Source organism: Palaemon carinicauda, chromosome 13, assembly GCF_036898095.1.
Source record: "Palaemon carinicauda isolate YSFRI2023 chromosome 13, ASM3689809v2, whole genome shotgun sequence".
In the NCBI taxonomy this organism is placed as follows: domain Eukaryota; kingdom Metazoa; phylum Arthropoda; class Malacostraca; order Decapoda; family Palaemonidae; genus Palaemon; species Palaemon carinicauda.
Window position 1 is genome coordinate 52,872,768 of NC_090737.1, and position 14,638 is coordinate 52,887,405.

At 39.1% G+C, this 14,638-nt stretch overlaps 1 protein-coding gene across 1 annotated transcript; it reads right to left on the bottom strand.

Annotated features, from left to right (window-relative positions):
* Positions 1–2,090: 2,090 nt before the first annotated feature.
* On the bottom strand, positions 2,091–3,708 carry LOC137652151 (uncharacterized). The gene is made up of 2 exons (XM_068385354.1): positions 2,779–3,708; positions 2,091–2,621 (listed from the first exon to the last, which is right to left on the bottom strand). The coding sequence occupies exons 1-2, from the start codon at positions 3,706–3,708 to the stop codon at positions 2,094–2,096; spliced, it is 1,458 nt and encodes a 485-aa protein (XP_068241455.1). The 3' UTR covers positions 2,091–2,093.
* Between the last annotated feature and the right edge of the window lie 10,930 nt (positions 3,709–14,638).

Here is a 14,638-nt window from a genome sequence, read left to right on the forward strand (position 1 = left end):
AAATCCACTATAGTCTGCCGAGATATATTTACAATACGAGAAGTTTCCTGTTCCCGCATTTCATTACACCAACAATATATGACATGAATCCACAGCTGCAATTTCACTTTTGATTTTGCAAAAAATGAGTCCTTCCTTATTGATGAATTTCGTTTATACCGTGAACAATCTTTTACCTGGCATTTCCAGACATAACAGTCTAAAGAGGCCCTGCATTTTATCCAGTTCATAAATACACCGCACGATTCACATTTTAATTCCCGTCGAATAAGTGATTTGTTCTTCATCCAGTCAATCACAGGTAACATATCCTCCCCAAATAACGGTTTCACAACCTCCGTGAACGTAGACCTATCCTTCTTGAGGGATACTGGATATCTGGATATCTAAATTAGTTTTTCTTTTATATTATATAGAGGAAAATAACTTAGGTAATTACTCAACCAGCTGCTTCAGTAAGCAGAAAAAAATTGAAATAGTTAATTAGGTGAATAGAAAAATGTTTAACCAGTAAATAGCAGCTTCAAAATAACAACTGAAATGTTTGGACTCTTTTAATTACTCATCCAGCTGTTTAAGTAAGTAGAAAAATGTTTAACTAGCTATTTAAGTAAACAGAAGAAAGTTTAACAAGTAAATAGTAGCTTTAAGTAGCACTGAAAGGCTCATGTAAAGAATAGGGAACCCAATTTACCACATGTCAAGAATAGGGAACCCAATTTTCCACATGTAAAGAATAGCGAACCCAATTAACCTCATGTCAAGAATAACAAACCCGGTGATGGTTGGGTTCGCTAATCTTGACAAGATCCGAAAATTGTCCCAAGGTTAAGGCACCTATAAAATCCACAGATACAGTACTTTCTAGTAATACTCTGGTAAACTTCGATCAAGACGACATGTCTTGAGCCCAAAAAATGGATTTTGAGCGAAGCGAAAAATCAATTTTTGGGTTAAGTAGCCATGTCGTCCTGATGGACCTGCCGCCCTTTTCTATAGAAAAGGCCTTGGCAGGATACAGCACCGTCTTGATACTCATAGTAGTACGGGAGGGAGAGAACCTTGATAATGGCTCCCCTTTTATTTTAGCCACTTTTCCCCCTCGAAACGAAAACGCTATTCGGGGTGAAGATTACTATGTGTCGTATCAAGATATACATCCCCTGATATTATGCGATATCCTTAAGAGAAATTTTAAGGATATTCGTGCCAGGAGTTAGAATTCTGGAGACCTAAAGGTTAATTCTCTGGGATTATTACTGTAGCCAAACATCCCTTAGAAAGCTACCAATAGGAACCTTCCATCGGGACGACATGGCTATCTCACCCAAAAATAGATTTTTTGCTTCGCTCAAAATCCGTTTTATATTTTTACTTCTACATGTGCTAGTGAATTACGGTCATTTCGCCCACATGTCAATTCGCCCACAAGTCAATTCGCCCACAGGTCAATTCGCCCACAAGTCAATTCGCCCACATATAAGAGTCAATTCGCCCACATATAAGAGTCAATTCGCCCACATATATTTAAAAAAAGAAATCCCATATAAAGAATTCCGTTCATTTTGTTGATATATTGTGCAAACGTACTCCTCAGCCTAATATTATGGTGAGCTTTGATGTAAGAAGTTTATTTACTTGTGTACCTATTAATGATGTCTTGGAAATTAAGGAAAGCTATGATGTTGATTCGATTCTCACTAACCTCAGTGCTCATTTTTATCATGTTATGTAACTAAGTGTAATTGCTACTTATTATATTATTATTATTTTTTTTAACCACCTCACTGTTTTGTTTTGTTTACTCTTGTAAAATTCTTTTCTATTAAATCGCCCTCGTCAACTTTTCTTAAAAGACAGTTACATAAATGTAGCCTAATATTCAGAAAGTAATAACCAAACAGTAGTTACAAAGAGTTAAAAAAAAAAACTGATTAAAAGACAGTTACATACATGTAATATTCAGATAGTGACAAATAATTAAAGAAACTTTTATTAAAATATAGCTACATATATATGCAAGATTAAAAGAATAGTGTCAAAGAATTAAAAAGAATTTAAAACAGCTACAGTACATACTGTACATGCAAGTTTCAACTGCGCACTGGGCCATTGAGATAAGCACACGCTTTCAGCAACTGATATGCAGATCTCTCACCCCTCATGTGTTCCTCCCAAAGAGTAAATATTTTACCCTGCAAGTCCCTATATTTTTTCCGCTGAATCCTTCGTAGCTTTTTTTCGGATACTAGCCTTATGTAGACGGATGTCAATTTAGCCTCTTTGTGGAGAAGGCTTACGAGGAGGTAAAACTGGAGGTTACATCTACCTGCAGCATGTTTGTTGAGGCGATTGTGCCAGCCTTCAATATCATTATTAGTACGGATTGACTGATAGAAAATACTCCAGCTAGAAGTTGGCCATAAGGAGTTGTGGATCCATGTTCTTGATATATACTGCATTATAGTTTGTAATTGGGCTGTGGCAGCTTGACGTGAAAGACGTTCAAACACGGGACCTATATCTGCCTCAGGCAGAAATGGAAGGGCCATCACTTTCCGCAAGTATTTGTATGTCCCGTCATCATGTTTGTAAGCATGCTGGAGACCAACCTCTTGAACCTATACGTAAGTATTTCAGAACAAAGAAATTAGACATTGTATTGTACACAAGAAAAAAAATCTGGTCACATTATGGTGATACAATTTGTTTTAAAACTACTATTCGACAGGTATATATATAAAAAAAATCTGTAGGCAATTAGCTAAATTGACTAACCTTTCTCCATACAGCTTGCGTCCAATGGAATACGCATCCCTTGACCTTGGCATTAGGCAAAACCTCAGGCAAGACTTTCCACATTGCTTTCTCATAGTCGATTGTTATGTGTTTAACAGAAGGCTCATTTGGTAGACTAGTTAAAACTTCGTGGAAAACTTTTCTGTAGTCACTCTTCTTTCTCCCAGACATAATGACAAATAGTAAGGGGACTTGTTTTGCATAGTCGTCTGCCCTCACAAAAGCATTGACTGTCATCAGCTGTGTAAAAGGGTGCCTGCATAGCTTAAACGTGCTGTCAATGTACCATGACTTTGACCTTGTTAGATGTTTTATTTGTTCTGTTGTTGCAAATATCAAATGGCGGCGTTCACGAACTGATACGTCAGCTATAAGAAAGTCGTCAGGAATGTGATTTACATCTACCTCAAAATTCAGGTTTTTGGGTTCTGTCGGTCTTAAAATTTGTCTTTGTCTGTTTGCTGTTCTTGCCAAGTGCTCTGGCTTAGGCAGACTAGGACATGGTGCATTTCCTATCTCTTGTAGCAACACATCATCCACTATAGCAGATGCTGGTTTAAACAGATCTTGTGCTGCCAGTTTCTTTACCTGTAATGTTACTTTAGTGACAATATCAGAGCCAGTTGATGGTGAATGGTTGTGCAACACGTTGTTCTTTACATATTTTCCATTTCTCTGCGTTACTAGTGCCTTGCATGGGTTACTTTTAGGGCGATTAGTACATTGCCAGTAAGTTACATTGGATCGCTGCATTTTTTTGTTGTAAGTGTACCCATGACTGTCAACGAGCTTATCTCTACCACGCTGTGTGCCCTTCTCAAAGAGCTGGAATGTAAATTCACCTTCTGACTGCAGTTCAACATCTTGTATGGCTGGGTCGTCAAGGAACTGTTTTAATTCTATGGTCATGGCCAATTACAATACATAGGTAATGAACCACCAAACAAGTCAGATAATTTAACTGAACTAATGAACCCTCCTTTCCTCCACACACACACACACACATACACACTTCCATAGACTTTGTAAATAGTTTCATATGAATTAAGTTACGTAGCTTGTTAAGAGCCAGTTGTAGTTTAGATTCAGTAAACTTTAAATAGGCCTATTCCCCCAAATGTATATTTTCACTCTGACTGCCTTACTAAAAAAACATTTATTATTATTATTATTATTATTATTATTATTATTATTATTATTATTATTATTGTTGTTGTTGTTGTCGTTGTCGTCGTTGTTGTTGTTGTTGTTGTTATTATTATTATTATTATTATTATTATTATTATCATGACAGGTACTCCAAACTGGTACCCTGTAATACAAATAATTCCTTTAGGACAATGATCCTATGTCAAACAACATGCAATTTGTAGCCTAGGCTATACTGTACTGTACTTTTACATAACCTACTGGTTATGCTGCACGGTTAGCCTTGCAACTCAAGAATAAACACTTTCACAAATCTCGGAATAATATTGCGTATCCTAACTTACGGTTGGTGGCACAATTCCAATCACATGCAAGCTCAGCACAAGCAATTTCAATACTGGCAACATTTTCGTAACATTACTTGATAATTCTGTTATTACATTTCAAAAGATAACCACAATAGACAATATCAAGTGTTATTAAACACATAAGTTATAACTAAAGCAAGTGCATACCTTTTAAAAGGAAAAACGTAAGAATTTCACACAATAATAAGGGGAGCAACACCGTTTCCCCTCTAAAACTAATTATTGTCGACTTGAAGAGTGTGCTCTGAGGTTACCGCACACAGCTACGCTCGAGGCTCAAACAAGTACGCCTTTGTTTACCTTGTGCACTCAATCACAAACTCTCGACCACAGACACAATTACTCCTTTGTTATTGCTCTCTACACCTCTGCGTATGCACACTTGATCCTACACCATCTCAACCACGTGTGCTAACACAATATTTTGATGAGATAAAAACCAATTTGTGGTGCTACTATAGCGTGAGGTCTACCGCCATATGTCGCCTACCCAGGCGGAGGTTGAGGTCTACCACGCGACAAGCTTGGACCTTCCGCAACCTAAATGCCATGGGGTACCAGCATTCTACAGTGAACCACCAGCAATATTATGTGGATCCAGCGACAGGAGCACACACACAGGCAATTGAGCGATCGTGGTTGGACGCTAAAACGATGATTCTGAAGAGATTAATGCGAGGTGTTGGTCGTCAGCTGTTCCAGTCTCATTTTGATTATTTTTGCTGGAAGGTGATGAGAACAAATTCCAATGATCTATTTGTGTCTTTCTTAGAAGATGTACGAAGTGTGTACCGCTAGGATAAATGTATGGAAATATATGATAACATGTTTATTTTTACCTTTATTCCTTTTTTTAATGTAATTAGAAATCCAATTATCTATTTAAGTCATTTCTAAGATATGTATAAATTAAGTGTTTATTGCTTAAACAAATGTATGAAATGTGTTTAATCTATGAGGGACGAATAATTTAGCAGTAGACCGATAACATGTTTATTTTTACCTTTATTCCTTTTTTTAATGTAATTAGAAATCCAATTATCTATTTAAGTCATTTCTAAGATATGTATAAATTAAATGTTTATTGCTTAAACAAATGTATGAAATGTGTTTAATCTATGAGGGACGAATAATTTAGCAGTAGACCGATAACATGTTTATTTTTACCTTTATTCCTTTTTTTAATGTAATTAGAAATCCAATTATCTATTTAAGTCATTTCTAAGATATGTATAAATTAAGTGTTTATTGCTTAAACAAATGTATGAAATGTGTTTAATCTATGAGGGACGAATAATTTAGCAGTAGACCGATAACATGTTTATTTTTACCTTTATTCCTTTTTTTAATGTAATTAGAAATCCAATTATCTATTTAAGTCATTTCTAAGATATGTATAAATTAAGTGTTTATTGCTTAAACAAATGTATGAAATGTGTTTAATCTATGAGGGACGAATAATTTAGCAGTAGACCGATAACATGTTTATTTTTACCTTTATTCCTTTTTTTAATGTAATTAGAAATCCAATTATCTATTTAAGTCATTTCTAAGATATGTAAAAATTAAGTGTTTATTGCTTAAACAAATGTATGAAATGTGTTTAATCTATGAGGGACGAATAATTTAGCAGTAGACCGATAACAAGTTTATTTTTACCTTTATTCCTTTTTTTTTAATGTAATTAGAAATCCAATTATCTTTTTAAGTCATTTCTAAGATATGTTTAAATTAGGTGTTTATTGTTTTGTATCGCTAGAATAAATATGGAAATATATGATAACATGTTTATTTTTACCTTTGTTAATTTTTTTTTCAATATAATCAAAATTCCAATTATCATTTTAAGACATTTCTAAAATATGTTTAAATTGAGTGTTTATTGCTTAAACAAATAAATGTATGAAATGTGTTTTATCTATGAGGGACGAATAATTCAGCGGTAGACCTCACGCTATAGTGCTAACGAGAGGTAGACCTCACGCTATAGTGTGGTAGACCTCACGCTATAGTAGCACCCAATTTGTTTATTAAGTCTAATAATCATCAAGGGAATTACCATTTAGTTAAATGAAGCATTTCTGTCATTACAATATTTTCTGTTCAAAATGTTTTACTCTAAATCTAACGGTTCTTGCTTCGCTCGCAAAAAAAAAAAAAAAAAAAAAAAAAAAAAATATCAGGCTCCTTATGTACTGGCAAGTGGTACTGTTGAGCTTTGCGCGCTAACATCAATGATTGATTATTATTTCTTAAAAGCTCTCGAAGAAAGAAAAAACATCAAGCTACTGTGTAGGCCTACAGGCAAGTGTTACATGCTTGACTGAGCACCAACTTAAATTGGTTTTTATTTCTTGGTAACGATTTGACAGATTTTTGTAAATCTAAAAATCACAGACCCTAAAATTCTATAAAAACAAACTGATGAAAAACTTTATGATCTGGCCATCGAAGGTGATTCTCTTCCAAGCAAGGTAACAAGTACGACAATGCGGGCTCTGTAACTTTTGTGGTATGACATTATGCAATTTTAGGAACGTACTAACTATACTTTGACAAAAAAGGATTCAGGAATGACTGAAGTGAAGCACTTGAAGTGATAACAAAGGAAGGAGGAAATGAAACCCACCACCTATATAGGTGGTGATTGATTAACAGATACGTGTGCAACAGTATGACGCCTGTAAAGTAAACTTGAAGTGTAAACTTATTCAAAAGAAGTATTTGCTATGTGAAAACTGAATGTAATACAATGATAACAGGGAAAAAAAAGAAAATTTTTAACAATTAGTACGATAAAGTGAATCTGAGAATAGATATTATTTTATGGGTTACATTAATATGTTGTTATAATGGAAGAAACGACTTTAAACTTGAGAATATGAGAAATATATGCGTGGGTATTGCATCACCTAATACATGCAAAAGATATCAGGAGTGTCAAGTTTCGTATTATCCTGGAATGTATCGATTCAAAACAAACATGTACACGGCTACAAGCGGATATTGCAATAACGAATGAAATTCTATCCCTGTAGTTAGTATTAACCGTATTAAAATAGGTTATTTAATTCCATTCTTCGTTTATAGATTATTTCATTCTACTTTTAAGGGTAACCACGTTTGACACCATTGCCCTACGTAACACCCCTCAAAAAGTTGGGTTTTTGAAAAGGTTTACAGGCTCAACTTCACTATCAATCTACCCTTTGACTTCTAACATATATATAAATATCTTTATTCTTTATACAAATAATTTAACAATTTAGTACAATTCCCCCAATATCATGGTCACAATCTCATGAATATTAAATTTATCAGTAATTAAATATTCAAAATTAGTTCAATACATAGGCTTTGTATAATTTACACCCATTTGTAGTTTCCTTTAAACAAAATTAACGTTTCTCTGCCGATAATATAATTTTTTTTTGGAAAGACCGGTTATAACTGTTCGTTTCAGTATATAAAAGCTGTATTGATTTTATATTCTTCAATTTGTTGGAATTGATACCTAATTATCTGAAAGTTATTTTTTAATATATTTTATGAAAGAACTGAATATTTTGTAGACATTTCTTCAAAGTAACATTTCATATCAAAAGATATTCGGCAAAAAATAACATACAAAATATCGTCTAGGAGTTACTTAACTGTATAGAAAATAAGTGGACATGACTGACCAGATTTTTTTAAAAAGCAGAATGTAGGTTCGATATAACAACAACAATAATAGAAATAGGGAAGTGGGGAATATGGGGAAAGGAAGAGTACCCCTGGATACAATCCAATTTATAGCTCAAAGGCAGGTGCTCGGGATGGGAAAGATTAAGGAAATAGGGAGAAAGAGAAGTACAGGAGAAGAATAAAAGAGAGGGGCAGACCCTCTTGCGATATTACGGAATTGGTATTATTGTGAGGTTCGATATGTGTGTGTAGATTGCCTTACCTCACGTAAGACACGGGCTCTTGCCAATGGGCAGCCCGTAAGGTAAATGAGTGTGTGTGTGTAGATTGCCTTACCTTATGTAAGGTAAATGAGTCTGCCTTGCCTATAGAAAGACACAGGCTCCTGGTTGGCAGTTTGCAAGAAAGCAGAATGTAAGTATAATGCATGATAACAGCCAAGCCGGAAAACTTAATTTTCAAACCAATCGCTAATTTGTATAAAATAAAAACTGTTTTAAGTATAGTATTTACCAGAAAAGTATGGAATTATTTTTTCAAAATCCTCAAAATATCCGTGAAATTTAAAAGTTGAATCAGATCTGTAGGCTTACCTTGACATGCACTTTCTCACTACCAAAATTCCTGGAATGATGTACCTGCGGAAATAATCCTCTAGGTGGCTTCATGGTGAAGGCACTTGCGGGCTTCGGTTCATGTCCCGAACTGACAACACCTCCCAGTGGAAGCTCCCAGCAAGACCAACGACACCTGATTGTCGTACTTAGACTTGGATTGCTACTTTTTTCAGCTAGTCGAGATTTAGGCTCGGAGTCCAGTCTTCTACTGGTCTGAAATTTTCAGCTTTACCGTCAACTGTCAACTTTCATATGGACACTTATAGCAGAGCCTTCATCTATCATTTCCTCTATAACAAGCAACACCAACAGTGTCAAGATTTTTGTCATAAGGACATGAAACCTTGCAAGGAATGCACGGCATACTAGGATCACCGAAATACTTATATGGTTATTGCTCTTAAATTGGCTGGAGATCTGGGCTTTCAGTTTGATTAGAACTGTACCTACCACAAGATATGGTGTAGATGCGATAACTGCTATCTGTACCATGGCCTCATATACCGACTGATGACTGGAAGAAACAGGGAGCCACAATGTATAAGAAAGCCCTACCAATGGAGCTTATCAAATCTCCTGTCCCAGACTTCCACTCCTCAGGAGCTCTCCATGGCCCAGAATTAACCCCAGGCCTGAAATCCATCCCTTTAGTGCCTACCTAGCAGTACTCCTGCCACAGTTCCTGGCCCCAGTCCTGTTCTTGACCCTTTCCTCACCCAGAGGAGCCCCCTGCTGAAAAAAAGAAGAAGGGAAGAAGAACTGTGAAACCACCTGCAGCCATCCCTACCCTGGTTTCTCCCTCTACTGCCTCACCTCCGTCCAGCACTCCATTAATCGAAGCAGAAACATCAGCCATGGACCTTGATCCTCCCACTGACACTCACCCACCAGACCTGGCAAAGTCACATCTGCTTGATTGCAACTGCACCCACTGCCTGACTCAACTGCTTGCTGAGGCCACTGCCGCTCTCACCCCTGCTACAGAGCCTGCTCCAGAGCCACATCCCACCTCAATAGATCCAAAGCAGCTTCAAGAATTCAAGTTGCCTGCCCAGGGAGGTGTACCTTTATTATGGAGCAACCTCAAACTCAGAAATCATGATATCTGTCAAAGCCAATTTAAAGGGTTACATGATCATCACCCCAAAGGGCCCAGAATAGCGCAGTCTTCCTCAGAGGGAAGCCTCCTTGACCCATCTTGATATTGCCAAGTGATTCAGGAAAGCAGTTGTCTGCAACTATCCCATCAGATGTCATTGTCCTTCATTACTGACTGCTGCAATGTTACTCATGCTGAATGTTGCTTGGGCAGCCAAAACCAGCCTACCAGAAAAATCACAAATACCTTCATGGGGCCAATTACCCCGTTATTTAACCTGAGTTTCTGGGAAGTTTTCCCAATAGAGGATTTGAAAATTGATCCACTACACTGGTTTAACTGCCAGCATTTTGGCTACCACACGACTGATTGCAGGAGCCTAACGGTATGTGGATTCTACAGCCGCTGGCACCCTACTCTAAAATGTATTTGTAGCCTAAGGTTTGGCCTACATTACAATTACTTGATATCAGCTCACTCACCTGGAAGTAAGAATATTCCTATACCAGCATCAGTGCCGCCTTTTCTTCTAGGTTGGATGGGATATAATCACAGACTTCTAAAAATAAGTTTAATTTTTCTTAGGCTTACATCTCTGATCTTCTCTAATAAACTTGTTTTTTTTTCTAGTGAGAAAATGTAAACCAAACTCGTACTAAACTATAGAAAAAAAATTAGCATCCCTCTTCAAAATATTGAATCCTACTGCAATACAAAATTAAGAAGAATCACATCGTAACTTCAGAACAATTAATCAATTATTAAATCCTTCATAACATAAGCTACTACAGTTATTCTGTATGTCTAAACATGGCCTATCGATGCAATTCTGTGCAACTTGGCTCTTAATCAGCTTCGTTTCGGACTCGGGATCGACGGCAATTCTCATCGCCTGGACAACCTCTCGGGGGTGAAATTTCTCACTGCAAACCCTGTAGAGTTTTGCTACAATGTCCATATTTCATTTGGGAAAACCTGGATGGAAATACTATCCACATGCCAGCAGACACTGCGAAGACTATTTTAATGGTCTGTCATGTGACTGTGATCACTGTGTGTCCTACCAGCAGCGCCGAGCTTACATGTTCAACCTCATGGCAGAACACTCCACCTATACTGCAGACCCAGATATCTTCAATCACCATATCAGATGCAGTTGTGAGGGGTGCAAAGACGCCTTTGACAAGCTTACCAAGTTCCAGGATGAAGTAAACAAGAAAGAAACAGCTGCCAAGGAAGAGGCTAAAACCCCCTTCCAAGAGAAGGAAGACTCCAGAAGATCCTTCACCAGTGCCAGTACCAGCTCCATCATCGCCAACTGTGACTCCAAGGACTGAGAGCACAGACTCGTCCTTGTCTGTCCCTACAACTCCTCAGCAGTCGAGTGCAACAGCAGTCAACCCTTCAACCTACGTGCCTGAATCCTCCAATGCCATGGAGACCGAACAGGGGGCCCACTCCACGGACTGCAACTGCACTGATTGCCTTCAGACACTCCTGCAAGAAGCCACTGCCATATCAGAGAAGATCCCAGCTACACAGCCAAAGAAGCCTCTGCCAAAGTTTCGGCTTTCATAGGTGGACCACGAGCTCTCCTATGCCTCTGTTGATGCCATGGCTGCCAAGCCAGGCATGCAACTCACTGCAAGACCTAACAGGAAAGGTGATCATATCATCTACCCCAAGGACATTGAGAAAACCAGATTCCTTCAGGAAAACCCCACCTTAATGCTGCTGGATCCTGCTTTTATCAGGAAGAAAGCTGTTATCACCAGGTATCCTGTGTCGATGCCTATCTCTATTGCAACGTCGTGCAGCAACATTGACTGTGCTGTTCGCTGCACAAGCAAAGATGACGTTCCTGTTCGACATCTCATCGCCACCTTTATAGATCCAGTTCCCTCCAAACTGGACTTAGGAGTCTGGGGAACCTTCCTCATTGAGGATTACACACCTGAGCCCCTTCGATGTTACAGATGCCAACGCTTTGGACATCATAAAGAAGAATGCAGAGGCCCCATCATCTGCGGTGTCTGCAGCCAGCGACATAGCACAGAAGTTTGCATTAAGGCCCACAAAGAAGGTCGACAAACCACATCTAAGCGCCCTAATTGTTCTAAGCCACACTATGCTTGGAATAAGCGCTGCCCAGAGCATCTCAAGAGGATAGCAGCTATGAAGAATACATCCTCTCCAAACCAAAAGAAACCAGCTCCAACCCAACCACCGAAAGAACAGAGAACTCCTCGCCAGAGAAGACAACGTCAGCCAGCTACTGCTCCTGCGTCTACACCTGCAACTGCTCCTAAAAAGGACCAGCAACAACCCTCCTCCTCATTCCCTTCCCAAACCTTGGCTCAAGAAATTGAATCTATCACCTTACAAGACCTCATACCTATCGCCTTCCAGATCCTTACCAGAGTCCTCTCCTTATCCTCGACCTCCACCTTCCTGCAACTCCTGCAACCATTCCAGTTTCCAGCCACGGAGCAGGGATAAGCCTCCTCTGCATGCAGCATTCATAACCTCCCTTTCCTTCCCAATTCCTAACTCCTAAATGGAGAATAGTTATTACAAGGCCGTGCTCCTCATAAGGAAACAACTCTTGTTTTTCCTATCTCCTACTTCCTTCCCATTCTCTTCACACACAATTCTCCTAATCCTTTATAAGATGGGGGGCCTCTCTCGTACATACTGGCCGAGCGTTGTACAAAACCAGGCCCCTCCCCCTTTTTCCCACCACAGAGCAGGAACAAGCCTCTTTGCTTAAACCTACACCTATTCTCTCCTACTGAAAATCCTTCTCTCCTCTCCCAGTCTCACCTACTTACTGGGACTTGCTACTATCAATACTTTTTTCTCTAACTAAAACCTTTCTTTCGTGGACCTAAAATGGAGTCCCCTTTTTCAGGTTACTTTCTACCCCTTTCAAGTCTTGTCAAATTCATTCTAATCCCTCATTCATCATCCTTTTTCCTGTTCCTGACTCCTTCATCCAAACTAATCCCCTTACTTTTCAAAACTAACCTCTCCTTTTAATAATACAATTTTTTACTCCTCTGGAGTTTTCCTCTTTACAGACCCAATCTCTTACGGGCTGTCCAACGACAAGAGCCCGTGTCATGCTATAGGCATGGCAATCTGCATCATCATCATCTTGGCTCTTAATACCCGTAGCACATATAATATTAAGGTACAAAATACATAACAGTCTCCTCCCTCTTAACTTGACATTGTACAAACTTTACAAATCTAATCTTCCTGGGGGCTTCCCTCTATTCATCATATTGGGAAGAACAATAACTTCATCTTGCACTGGTACATGAATAGATTCTGAATCTACATCTCATGTTTAATCATTTTGGTTAATATTTGATTTTTGGGCTCAAGCCATGACGGCCTGATGGAAGGTTCCTTCAGTAGCTTCCTTGGGTATATTTAACTAAAGGGATATTCCCAGAGAATTAAACTAAAGGTTATCACAGAATTCTAACTTCTGGTGCGAGTACCCTAAAGGTTTCCCTCTAGGATATCGTATATCAACAGGGGACGTATGTATTAACACGCCACATAGCTATCTGCACCCCATATAGAGTTAACACTTCGATATGGAAAGGTGGAGAATAACTGGGGAGCCGTTCCACAGTTACACTCGTCCGTGGCTGCTTTTGGTACTCGAAACATAAACAAACGGGCGCCATTGCTGAATGACGTCACGTCCGTCCTCATCCTTCAGCCTGTAGCCCCTTGCTTTGGTCGGATTTCCCTTTGTGCGATTTTCATCGACTTACATCGCCGTTATGTCGTTACCTTCAGCCTCGCCTTCTTCTGGAAAGTTGAGTACCAGGTCCCAGTATTGTTTAAATAAGCTCTAGCCGTAAAGTAACTTCTACTTTTTGTAAAATATTGTGTTTTGTGGCGGAGCAGTGCCGATCCCGGACGCGCCATTTTATGGTGTCGCTGTTCTATTGCATGCCTTATTTAGTTAGCCAGAACAGCCTTATCCGGTCTCTTAACTAATTTATATTATTAGTTATTTAGTCTTCATAGCTAGGAATTACTTATATCGTGTTTTAGCGCTCATCTACTCGGTCGTCGTTCGACCCCATACTAGATCGCTAGCTTAGCCCCTAGGCTGGATAGCCTAGTGCTTGTGTTCATGCATGATATATACCAGTGTTCCTAGGTTAAGTTATGAAGATGGTGGCATTATTAAACATACTGTTAACTGTGATGTAAGTGTTTTCGCCTTCGGGGACCATATAGGGGACCAGGTTGATTGTGTATCTTTCCACCCTAACCTAAATGTAGGAACCCCTATATGCTCCCTAATCCCCTGCCTGCGGGTATTCCCTCTGTGTGGCCATGCTTTCCCTTCTATATAGGGGAATCTTGTCTACAAACAGAGTATTTATTGCTTCTCTGTCTACCCTAAGGGAATGATCCCCCCTTAGAGTTGTGGCCGAGAAATAAGGAACGGCTCTGCCCTTCCTCAGTTGCACCTGGTTGGGTTACTCCTCCCTCCCTGCAACTTGCGATGTGTCTTTCAGCTTACCTAGCCTAGGAGTTAACCCTCCTTCTGTAGGTCAAGCTCTGGGGGTTAATTCTGTACTTTTATAGTTTGAGACAGTACTTCTGTACCAATCTCATTCTGGTTACCTAACCTAGGTTAGGGAGCGTTCTCCCTCTCCTTGGTGGCCGTTCTTTTACAGAGCCTCCCCTATGAAAGACCCCTCATCTTCTCCATCCCCACCTATCCCTTTGGTGTAGGCTTGCCTATACACATCTGTCCTTAGTCCCACAACTCCTCCCTTGGGTGGAGTGGTAGGGCTAACTTGTTCTCCTGCTGAGCTGGCCGCTCTGGTACACATACCCTTCATAGCGTTCTATGGGGGTAGTCGCCGGCAGCGGTCCGGCCG

Coding starts and splice junctions, on each gene's coding strand:
- LOC137652151 (XM_068385354.1), bottom strand. CDS start 3,708: ATGACCATAGAATTAAAACAGTTCCTTGACGACCCAGCCATACAAGAT. Junction 2,622..2,778: donor CGCAAGCTGTATGGAGAAAG/GTTAGTCAATTT, acceptor ACTTACGTATAG/GTTCAAGAGGTTGGTCTCCA.